Genomic DNA, 12,195 nt, shown 5'->3' with positions numbered 1-12,195 from the left:
GAGGTAAAGAATGCGACGTAGCGATCATGGCGTGTTCACGCACCGTGTCTTGCCCCTGCAGTTTGACTGAAGGAGGTGGAGGCTTGTACGCTGGAGGCCCCTCCAAGCTGAAAGTAAAACATAAATAATTAGAAAAGTGTTAAACTTATCACAAAATGGCACCTCCCAGTGGATGCAGAGTGACTGACGGTTCATGCAGGATGTGCGACTGCGAAGGGACACTCTGGACACAGTGGGCTGGATGACAAACACTTGCACTGGTGCCATTTCATGTCCTAGGTGGTAAGACATGAAAAGCCTCAATGTGCTACTGACGGAGGTAGCCGGGCCGGATGCAAGATGTGAGGACTGTCAATGCTCTACTCACTAAGCTAGATAGGCTGGTGGTAAAATGTGAAAAGCCTCAACGAGCTACCGACTGAGCTAGCCGTGCCGGTGGTAAGATATGAAGAGCCTCATGCTCTATGGATTGAGCTAGCCGGGCAAGCAGTAAGATCTAAACAGGCTCATGAGCTACCGACTGAGCTAACCAGGCCGGTGGTAAGATATGAGGAGCCTCATGCTCTACTGACTGAGCTAGGTGGGCAAGTGGTAAGATATGAACAGTCTCATGAGCTACTGACAGAGCGAGCCGTGCCGGTGGTAAGATATAAACAGGCTCATGAGCTACTGACGGAGCGAGCCGTGCCGGTGGTAAGATATAAACAGGCTCATGAGCTACTGACAGAGCTAGCCGGGCTGGTTGGAAGATATGAAGAGCTGTATGCTCTACCGACAGTTAGCTGGGCAAGCGGTAAGATATAAACAGGCTCACGAGCTACTGACGGAGCGAGCCGTGCTGGTGGTAAGATATGGCAGTGCTTGGCGCAAACACCTTCTACCACTGAATTATGAATGCAAGTTTCTGCAGGTGGTAATATGTGGCAAGAATGTTTGTGTACATTTGTTATGTTGCATTATGTTGTGGTGGCGGTGAGTAAACACTTTAGGCTGTACAATGATAAACCCAGACTGAAGAGTGAGGTTTTAAGGCCATGTGTACAAGGCATAAGATATTAAAAGATATCCTCTGCTTAATGCAGGGCCATTGAAAGCGGATATGAGTGCTGGTCACCTGATCACTTTTTCTGCCCAGGAGCCACTCTTACTGCAAAGTCCTAGATGCAGGAAGATGGAAGAGGGCTGGGGGACCCGGGTATCGAAGACTACAGCAATCTAATCTAGACAGAACACAATAAGCTATGGCTTGCCCATGCAGACCACCAATATTATAGGAGGTATCTAGAAATCTGTGCCAACAACTACTGCAAGAGATTTCACGGCGCCAGCATGTGATGGCACCAGGAGGCGATGGCACCAGGCCCATCTCAGAGGGACACAATATGTTTGTCAATCCTTCTGGGCTTTACCTGCTATCAGTAGTGCTGGCTTTTTTGGATTTAACTGTATGATGTGCCAAGGCACCCAATGCTGAAGAGTTAAAGACAGTTTGGAAGGTACATACCTGACCCAGGGATGGTGCTGGTGTGAGCGAGAATAACCTGGGAGTCATCAGCGTAGGAGAAGGCAGAACCACAGTAAGGTTTGATAGGAGCCACCAAGGGTTGAATATAAATGTTAAAAAGGAAGGAGGGTGATAACGAGAAGACCTGAAGACACGTGGCAGCAGCCTCTAAGAAAGGAGACAAGCCATCAACCAATCACCGCAAGGGTATCCAGGAGCCACGGCGGCACCTGCCCTTGTACTTCAATGTTTTCTAGAGGAGTTAACAAGATGCCCTGATGGCGCAGCAGCTGTGCTGCCACGTCCACTTGGGCTGTGATGGGGCACATCGCCTCCGCTTTCAAGAGTTGTTTCTCTGCCCCTGTCGGCTCTGGAACCTGTTTGCTGATGGCTCAGGGCATGCACCATAAATTTACCTAGTGACCGAAGTGCCCAAGAGTGAGGCAGAGATCAGGCCCAGGTGCAGCTCTCTCCATTACTGCTGCGTCGATCTTCCTCCTGTCTTCCAGCTTTTCCCCTATTTTTTGTGTGCCTTCTGCTTGCTTTTCCCCCATTTTTTGAGCGACCTCTTGATTTTCCCTCATTTTCACTGCTTTCTCCTCCTTTTTTCCCCTCATTGCCACTCTTCTATATTTCTCTGTCTCCTAGCACCGCTCCCTCCCCCCAGGAACTACTTAAGGAAGGGCGCAGCGCGACCCACTGAGCAGGTCTCACGCTCAGCTCTCCCGTTGCTGCCGCCTTCTGCTTGCGTTTCCCCCGCTTTTTGTGCGCTTTAACCTTTTCCGCATTGCGCTCTGCATGCCACCTGTTATTTCCCCCCATCGCCTAGCCCCGCTCGCCACCTCCCAGGACTTACTTAATGGAGGCCGCAGCGCAACCCCATTGAGCAGGCCCCGCTCTCGCCGCGCTGCTGCGTCGCTCGTCCTCCTCTCTTCTTGCTTTTTCAGCACCTTGAGACCCTCACGGCTGATTTGCTGTGTTTTAGAAATACTTTATTGGTTGATTAATAATCTATTACCGATGAGTGGCAACCTCACCATATTTCCTGCCAGAGACTGCGCACAGGCTGGAAGGTGTTATGCTGAGCAGAATTGTAGCTACTGCTTAAAAAGGTAAAGCGAGAATGTGCTTTTCAGCTAGCTTTCTTCATTCGTGGAGTGTGTTCTTTTTTTGCAGGTATGAAGCACAGGTTCCTGGACCATGTTTTATTCAGGTACTGTTGTAGAGGCCTTTTAGTGATGCCTGTGGGCACCTTATTTTAGCAACTAGGCCTGCTGCCTGTGCCCTTTAACCTTGTAATGTTTCATTTTATTTCATTTTATTCTTTTAGGATTTGCCACATTTAATGTGGTGTTTTATTTTCTTAATTTTTTTGTCCTGTTGCCTAGGAAAGCATTACATTTCTTAGCTCGTTATTCTTTCACTCTGTGCTTTCCACAAGGCTGCAGCGAGATAGGATTGTCGGCACAAGTGGTACAGTGCGTCTCTAACATTCACAGAAATACACGTGTGTTTACATGGGGGCACTTTCTCAGAACATCAGTTGTTTTATTATAGAAACATTTCCCTGTCCCATGCACTTTATAGGGAGCTTATAGCTAGTTGATCACATCTGCAGGCTGTCCGACTTCGTTACAGCTGCTCACCGAGACTATCAGTTCCCTGGCCTATATGAGTACGGTGTCTCTATAGACAACAGGCCTTTTCACTACTGTCATACTCCGGTATGAAGGGCGGATTAGAGTGTGTCCTGCAGGGCTCTAACATAGCTTGGGTAGGAATTTGTTCATATTGTTTATAGTGACATTATGGCGGGACTTTTCCTGTGTTTCACTTTCCTTGTCACTATTTTGCTTCTAATACGATCATTCTAATTATTGCATTTCACATTACTTTATCTAAGACTATGCTGTTTCGATAAATCTTATTGAACCATTTCCTGCCTGTGTTTGTCTTTGCATGTGTGAGACTAATGTAACTGAGGGAAAAGGATGATATCTGATCGACCACAAATTTCCCTGAGAAGTCATTCTTGTCATGCGCCCGGTTGCCACAAATTGTCCCTGCTCTTGGGCAGAGATGACTTACTGCAAGCTGGCCGGAAACGGAGTAGGCCGACAGTTGTCACGTGATGTGGGATTGTACTCAGTTCTCCACAATTCAGGTCATACTACCACCCAAATCCAGCAGCCTCATTGTTGGCCTGGAGTAAGTCTTTGAGTGTGTGTTCCTCATGTATTGCCTGTGTGTGTACAACAAATGCTTAACACTACCCTCTGATAAGCCTACTGCTCGACCACACTACCACAAAATAGAGCATTAGAATTATCTCTTTTTGCCACTATCTTACCTCTAAGGGGAACCCTTGGACTCTGTGCACACTATTTCTTACTTTCAGATAGTGTATACAGAGCCAGCTTCCTACACCCACGCAACAGTGCTTGTTTATCAATGATGCCTTTAACCCTGGATGGCTGACAGGCCCCTCAAATCTTCTCCTGCAGCCCCTGGGCTGGCAGACGTGTGCCTGCACCACAAACGTTACATTTGGAAAGGATCTTTTTCATCTGACGACTTCCACATTTATATCCCAGAACGCACTCTCCACTTTTAAAGTCAGCATGATTTTGCGAGGGAGAGGTATTTGACTATGGATGTTCTTTGTGGGGGAAAGCAATGGTCTATCTTCAGAAATATCTGACAACATGTGTGGCTTCCTTCAAGGTCTTGGTGCCATAGTTTGGCTTTCATTAAAGGATTTTCCTGTACTGTTAAAGTCTCCGAGTAGGTTGAGTCATATGGGATCCTTCTCTTGACATTTGCTGCATACAGAGAGCTTGGTTAAGCCTTCATCTCAGATTTCCGTGAACACAAAGCATTTTTGATGTTCAGACCAACAGGATGTAGAGGTATGCATCCTTCAGTTCTGCAGTTGTCACAAAATACATTTAGGCAGAGCAAAGATATAACGTCGTCCAATGTCATCATGTTTTCAGTAGGACTACTTTTGAGAGAAACATCCTTTGGAATTTCTGAGCCTCCTTTTCAAGCTTGGAGAAAACCAGGCTCCTCCTGAACATTTGGGGGACATCACTCTTTTACTGGACGATGGATGAGTGGAGCGCCCGTGTCTGAGGATCTAGAGCAGACCATCCCTGGGACAGAGGGAGAGCGGAAGAAGTGGACCGCATGTGTCTCTAGATTCATAGCAGGTCCTCACTGAGCGAGACAGAGGAGAAACGGAGAACCTGTGTCTGTCGATTCATAATAGATGCTCCAGAAAGGGAGCAGGAGAGGCCCCGTGTTTGTGTGGATTGATAGGGGACCATCACTGGGACGGAGGAAGAGTTGGGGGAGTGGAGAGCCTGTATCTGTAGATTCACAGCAGATCCTCCCTGAGGTGGGAGGTGGGCGTAGATGGCCATGTGGCTGCCTTGCATATATCCTGATGAGACGCTTCTAGTGAATATGAGGGCTGCACCCTTCTTTCTTGTGGAATGGGTTCTTCAAAACCAACACTCGTTGCTGCATGGCATCTCTCTATGGTCTGTGCTATCCATCTTGCTACAGTTGCCTTGCTTACAAGTGTTTCCCTTTGGAAAATTTGGTTCAGTTGCTCTTGTGTCCTGAATGTAGTACATGGCTGCTCTTCAGACATCTAGCGTGCGCAAAGCCATTTCAGCTCTAGATTTTGGCTTTGGGAAGGAGGCTGGCAGCTGTCTTCTTTGATTGATGTTAAAGGCTGAAACCACTTTTGGTAGGAAATGTGGGTTTATGCACACCACTAACTTGTCCTCGTGAATTTGAAGGTATGGTTCTTGCACCTCTGACCTGTGTAGGGAGGTGATGGTCACCAGGAAGCTGTCTTTAGGGTTGGAAACCATGTTCTGTGCTGTGCACCAGTTCGAAAGAGGGGGGTCATAAGTTGTGTAAGAACAATGTTGAGGGTCCACGTGGGTGCAGGGGCTGACCTGGGTGGTGTTAGTCTCTGTGCCCCATACAGGACTCTCATGATGACCACTGTTTTGAAAGAAGCCTCAGCCTACAACTCCTATAGTATTTGCCACATAGCGCCCGGTGTACCACAACTGAGGCATATGATACCCCATACCGAGTCACTGGGCAAGGTATTCTAGCGCAGTTGCATCAGGTGCCCAGTCGCGTCCTGGTGCTATTGTGGCATGCCACTGTTTACGTGGCTTCCATTTTGCAGTGAGGCATCTGGTGTGGTTGCTGAAGCTGGGTTTTGAAAAGGTCTGTCTATCCTGATATTTGACATGTTCAACCACTGCAGCTACTTATGCTGTTTGTCTGCTAGGAGGACACAGGACGCCTCATGCTCAATAGTTTCCCCACCGTCCTCAGGTCAGCGCTTGCTCCTTCTGGTAAAGGCAACTCCGGTCTGTTAGCGCATTGATTTTCTTCTGAATGCTTCTGCTTATTTGGAGTTTGGCTGAAGCCCCCGAAACATATTTTCCTTCTGTGAGGCTGGTGATGAGATTGTCTGACTTATGGAGAATCCAGGCATCTTTGAATAAGCCTTCTTTTACTAATCAGTCATCCAGATAGGGGTACACATGTATTCCCTTCTCCTTATGCGAGCTGTCACTGCAGCTATGCATTTTGTGAATGTCTTTGGTCTTTATTTTACGCCAAAGGGGGGTACCTTGAGCTGATAGTGTACTTTGTCTGCTACGGGGAAGGTAAGTGTCCTTGTGGTCTGTGGTCATGTGTAGTATGACCTCTTGAGGAGCTGTCATCTTGAATGTTTGTTTTGATATATCCGTTTAGGGTTATGAGGTCTACGATGGGCCTTAGAGTATTGTATGCGTTTGGTACCAGGATGCAGAGGGTGAATTCCCTCTCTCCTCTGCTGTACCCCTCTCTATTGCTTATTGTTTCTATAGCTCTTCAAACCTCCTCCTTGAGGCTACTTTGGTCCTTGGAGTTGCCGGGTGTTAGTCTGATTTGTGAAGGTTGATTAAGCAGTTCAATACAATATCTATGTGGGATAATGTTTAAAACAATTTGTCGGAGGTGACTGAACTCCTATGCTAGCAGAATCCTGGTAAATGGCATATTGATGACGGCTGCCTGCATCGCAGGTTTAAACCCCAACACCCTCGACCACGCATGCTTTCTCAGGGTGGTATCTGCGCTTAGCTGCCTGCTGCATCCAGAGCGGATTTCAAGCAGGTTTACGCGATATTCTTGCCCTCTGATATGACACTGCGATCTTCAATCTTGTCTCTCTGCTGGTGGCCTTTTCTTCTAAGAAGCAGGTTGGAGTGGTCTATGCTCCACTGCGTTATTGCCAAGTGCTCCATCGTGCTTCCTACCATCTCCAAGGGCTTGCTTTCTCTATCTGGTGATGGTCCCACGACTGCTGGAACATCAGCCCTCTTCCGAGTCATGGTGACTATGACTGAATATACCTTGACACACCATTGATGGAAGCTGGGTCCAGGGAACATTGCTCTATCTCTTTTCAACCCTGGCAGCGGCCAGCTCTGACTGCCTCTCTCCCTTGGTCAAGGAGGCTCAGCAGCATAAGACGGTACTGATTCTTTGTTTAATGGGCATGTGTGTTTTCAGCATGAAACAAGACTGTCTAGACTTCTTTCACCATAAACCTATATTATCTGTCGCCCTCTTAATGAGTGCCTTGTATGCGGCGATGCCGTCCGGTGGGGAAGATCCTGAAGGGTTTGTGTCGACACCATCCTCTGGGGAAGTCTGTCTCAACAGCCTGCAACCCCTTGCCCATCAAGCTCCCAGTACTGAACATTTCGGTTCAGTGCTGCACCTCGTCACCACGGACGTATGTGTGGATTTCCTCCTCCACCCGCTTTGGGGGGGGGGGGGGTTGGTGCCGGGTGGAAGTATGTCTGTTCTGGCTCTGGTTCTGTCTGTGGAAGGTCTTTACCTTGAGGAAGGGCAGAGATTATCTTCCCCTTCAGGACCGCATTGGATTCACGCTTCCTTCAAAGGATGTCTCCTGTGTCTGTGGATCCATACCAGATCCTCCCTGAGAGGGGGAAGAGAGGAGTGGATCCCTGTGACACTAGATCATGGCAGATCAGACTCTCAGACAAAGGGAGAGTAGAGAACCGGTGTCTGTGGATATATAGCAGATCCTCTCTTCAGGACAGGAAGGGGACAGTGGAGACCCTGTGTCTGGATTCATAGCAGATCATCCCCAAGAGGGAGGGAGGAGTGGAGCGCCTGGAACGATTCAATCATTCAGTTATCCTGTCTGGATTCATAGCAGATCATCCCCAAGAGGGAGGGAGGAGTGGAGCGCTTGGAACGATTCAATCATTCAGTTATCCTGTCTAGATTTAAAGCAGATCATCCCCAAGAGGGAGGGAGGAGTGGAGCGCCTGGAATGATTCAATCATTCAGTTATCCTGAGTCTGGATTCATAGCAGATGCTCCCTGAGAGGAACACTCGTAGCAGACCCAAGCCCCAAGGGTTACGAGAATCCAGCGGTGCCATGGATAGATCGATAATAGCTGAGAAGACGTTGCTAGGATCAGAGTGGGGGGGCTGCAGCAGGGAATATCTGGGGTGCTTTATATTTCAGCAAAGTTGAGTGAAATATACTTGTAGGAAAGTGCCATGTTTCTGGCATGGTTACCCTCATTTCCTGTCTGATGTCAGTATGCTTGGACTGTAGAGACAATTCCAGGCCAATAGGTTTTTGTATAGAAAAATATCTTTTCTTAGTTTATTTTAAGAACCACAGGTTCAAGATTTACATGTAATACTTCAAATGAAAGGTATTGCAGGTAGGTACTTTAGGAACTTTGAATTAGCAAAATAGTATGTACAGTTTTCACATAAATCACATATAGCTATTTTAAAACTAGACAGTGCAATTTTCAACAGTTCCTGGGGGGAGTAAGAGTTCGTTAGTTTTTGCAGGTAAGTAAACCACCTATGGGGTTCAAGTTTGGGTCCAAGGTAGCCCACCGTTGGGGGTTCAGAGCAACCCCAAAGTTGCTACACCAGCAGCTCAGGGCCGGTCAGATGCAGAGGTCAAAGTGGTGCCCAAAACGCATATGCTTCATTGTAGAAGTGGGTGCCCCGGTTCCAGTCTGCCAGCATGTAAGTACCCGCGTCTTCGGAGGGCAGACCAGGGGGGTTTTGTAGGGCACCGGGGGGGCCACAAGTCCACACAGAAAGTACACCCTCAGCGGCACAGGGGCGGCCGGGTGCAGTGTGCAAACAAGCGTCGGGTTTTCAATGGAAATCAATGGGAGACCAAGGGGTCTCTTCAGCGATGCAGGCAGGCAAGGGGGGGGCTCCTCGGGGTAGCCACCACCTGGGCAAGTGAGAGTGCCACCTGGGGGTCGCTCCTGCACTGGAGGTCGGATCCTTCAGGTCCTGGGGGCTGCGGGTGCAGTGTCCCTACCAGGCGTCGGGTTCTTAGAAGCAGGCAGTCGCGGTCAGGGGGAGCCTCGGGATTCCCTCTGCAGGCGTCGCTGTGGGAGCTCATGGGGGGCAACTCTGGCTATTCACAGTCTCGCAGTCGCCGGGGAGTCCTCCCTGAAGTGTTTGTTCTCCACAAGTCGAGCCGGGGGCGTCGGGTGCCATGTCTCACGCTTCCGGCGGGAAACGCGTGTTGTTTCAAAGTTGCTTCTTTGTTGCAAAGTTGCAGTCTTTGGTGAACAGAGCCACTGTCCTCGGGAGTTCTTGGTCCTTCTAGATGCAGGGGGAGGTGCCACAGAGTGACAAAGGCACTCTCCCCATGTGGCCAGCAACTCGTCTGGTTGTGCTAGGCTGGCAGAAACTGGTCAGCCTAGCACTCTGAGTCGGACTGGTATTCAGGGGGCATCTCTAAGATTTGGCATCAGCGTGCATTTATTGTGCTGAGAAGTTTGATACCAAACTTCCCAGATTTCAGCATAGCCATTATGGAACTGTGGAGTTTGTGTTGGACTAACTCCCAGACCATATACTCTTTATGGCTACCCTGCACTTACAATGTCTAAGGTTTTGCTTAGACACTGTAGGGGCATTGTGCTCATGCACTTATGCCCTCACCTATGGTATAGTGCACCCTGCCTTAGGGCTGTAAGGCCTGCTAGAGGGGTGACTTATCTATACTACATAGGCAGTGTGAGGTTGGCATGGCACTCTGAGGGGAGTGCCATGTTGACTTAGTCATTTTCTCCCCACCAGCACACACAAGCTGTGAGGCAGTGTGCATGTGCTGAGTGAGGGGTCCCCAGGGTGGCATAAGACATGCTGCAGCCCTTAGGGACCTTCCCTGGCATCAGGGCCCTTGGTACCAGGGGTACCAGTTACAAGGGACTTACCTGGATGCCAAGGTGTGCCAATTGTGGAAGCAAAGGTACAAGTTAGGGAAAGAACACTGGTGCTGGGGCCTGGTTAGCAGGCCTCAGCACACTTTCAATTCAAAACTGGCATCAGCAAAATGCAAAAGGTCAGGGGGTAACCATGCCAAGGAGGCATTTCCTTACACCCAAGAAGCGCTTGTCCTGAGAAACAAGGAGGGGGGTCAGACAAACAGACCCCCTGAAAGCACCAGTCATAAGAACAAGAAGGGGGCTCAGACTCAAAGAACCTCTGGAAGTGCCTGGCATGAGAAACAAGGAGGGGGCCAGTCACACAGACCCTCTGGAAGCGTGCGTCCTGAAAACAAGGAGAGGGCTCAGACTCACTGACCCTCTGGAAATGCCTGTTCTGAAAACAAGGAACAGGGGCTCAGATTCACAGACCCTCTGGAAGCATCTGTCCTGAAAACAAGGAGGGGGCTCAGACTCACAGACCTTCTGGAAGTGCCTGGCATGAAGAACAAGGAGTGGGCCAGACACTCAGACCCTCTGGAAGCATCTGTCGTGAGAAACATGGAGGCGGCTCCAACTCTCAGAGCCAGGAAATACCTGTCCTGTAAACAAAAAGAGGGGGCTCAGACTTACAGACCCTCTGGAAGCATCTGTCCTGAGAAACAAGGTGGGGGGGGGGCTCAGATTTACAGACCCTCTGGAAATGCCTGTCCTGAAAACAAGGAGGGAATCAGACTCAGAAACCCCTGGAAGTGCCTGTCCTGAAAAGCCAAAGGAGGGGACTTAGACTTACAGACACAGGAAGCACCAGTTGTGAGAAACAAGGTGGGGACAGGCTCTTACCTATTTACAAAATGGCTAATGTAGGAAACCTATGCTTTAAAGGGTCATAGGGGACTTCAACCCACTGATTGGCTGTCCAAGCCAAACAGCAGATTTGTCACTTGCAATTAAACTCTAGTGGCCTTCGAAAACTGGACACTTGACTGAATGGGACACAGGTTTGAGTCTACAACTGCGTGGACCTTTGAAAAGGTCCAGGGAAAGAGAACAGGTCATACTGACCCAGTGCCACACTCCACACAGACTTCAGCAGACCTTAGCAGGCATCTCTGAGGTATGTCACAGGAGTCTCCCTGTCTGATCTAGCTCCAAAAGGTCCTGCTAGTGCTACTTGGTTCACCTTCAAGGGTGCCTTGGGAGTAAACATGAATGAAGAGATGGATGACAATGATGAGGCAGAGCTAAAAGTGCGCTTCTCCACCCTGAATACTTCAGCACACTGAATGACTGAGGTCCACCCAGACCCCATCTCTACAGAGCCCACCTGCTGGTGCTTCCTGCATCTGTCCCAACGCGCCTGGGCTCTCTTCATGCGGGAGGAGAGCCCATAGCTTGTGGTTTCAACTGATCTAAAAAGCATCGGTATGTACCTGCAAAGAGCTGAGATGTGTGTACCTTCAAAGAGCTGAGATGTGTGCACCTTCAAAGATCTGAGATGTGCGCACCTTCAAAGATCTGAGATGTGCGCACCTTCAAAGATCTGAGATGTGCGCACCTTCAAAGATCTGAGATGTGCGCACCTTCAAAGATCTGAGATGTGCGCACCTGCAAAAGAGCTGAGATGTGCGCACCTTCAAAAGAGCTGAGATGTGCGCACCTTCAAAGAGCTGAGATGTGCGCACCTTCAAAGATCTGAGATGTGCGCACCTGGAAAGGGCTGAGATGTGCGCACCTGGAAAGGGCTGAGATGTGTGCACCTGGAAAGGGCTAAGATGTGTGCACCTGGAAAGGGCTAAGATGTGTGCACCTGGAAAGGGCTAAGATGTGGGCACCTGGAAAGGGCTAAGATGTGGGCACCTGGAAAGGGCTAAGATGTGTGCACCTGGAAAGGGCTAAGATGTGTGCACCTGGAAAGGGCTGAGATGTGTGCACCCGGAAAGGGCTGAGATGTGTGCACCTGGAAAGGGCTGAGATGTGTGCACCTGGAAAGGGCTGAGATGAGTGCACCTGCACAAGAGCTGAGATGTGTGCACCTGCACAAGAGCTGAGATGTGTGCACCTGCAAAGAGCTGAGATGTGTGCACCTGCACAAGAGCTGAGATGTGTGCACCTGCACAAGAGCTGAGATGTGTGCACCTGCACAAGAGCTGAGATGTGTGCACCTGCACAAGAGCTGAGATGTGTGCACCTGCAAAGAGCTGAGATGTGTGCACCTGCAAAGAGCTGAGATGTGTGCACCTGCAAAGAGCTGAGATGTGTGCACCTGCAAAGAGCTGAGATGTGTGCACCTGCAAAGAGCTGAGATGTGTGTACCTGGAAAGGGCTGAGATGTGTGTACCTGGAAAGGGCTGAGAAGTGTGCACCTGGAAAGG

The 12,195-nt window shown here is 49.4% G+C and overlaps 1 protein-coding gene across 2 annotated transcripts in view; it reads right to left on the bottom strand.

The window, feature by feature from the left end:
* The window catches only part of LOC138246689 (nectin-2-like), a 265,485-nt gene that overhangs the window by 16,339 nt on the left and 236,951 nt on the right, over positions 1–12,195 (bottom strand). For both annotated transcript variants that reach the window (XM_069201457.1, XM_069201456.1), the window contains exon 7: positions 44–107. In XM_069201457.1, the coding sequence (XP_069057558.1) occupies positions 44–107 (64 nt within the window). The remainder of the gene's footprint in view (positions 1–43; positions 108–12,195) is intronic.

The sequence above is a fragment of the Pleurodeles waltl genome, chromosome 7, assembly GCF_031143425.1.
Source record: "Pleurodeles waltl isolate 20211129_DDA chromosome 7, aPleWal1.hap1.20221129, whole genome shotgun sequence".
In the NCBI taxonomy this organism is placed as follows: domain Eukaryota; kingdom Metazoa; phylum Chordata; class Amphibia; order Caudata; family Salamandridae; genus Pleurodeles; species Pleurodeles waltl.
This window is presented reverse-complemented; position numbering and strand designations above follow the sequence as displayed.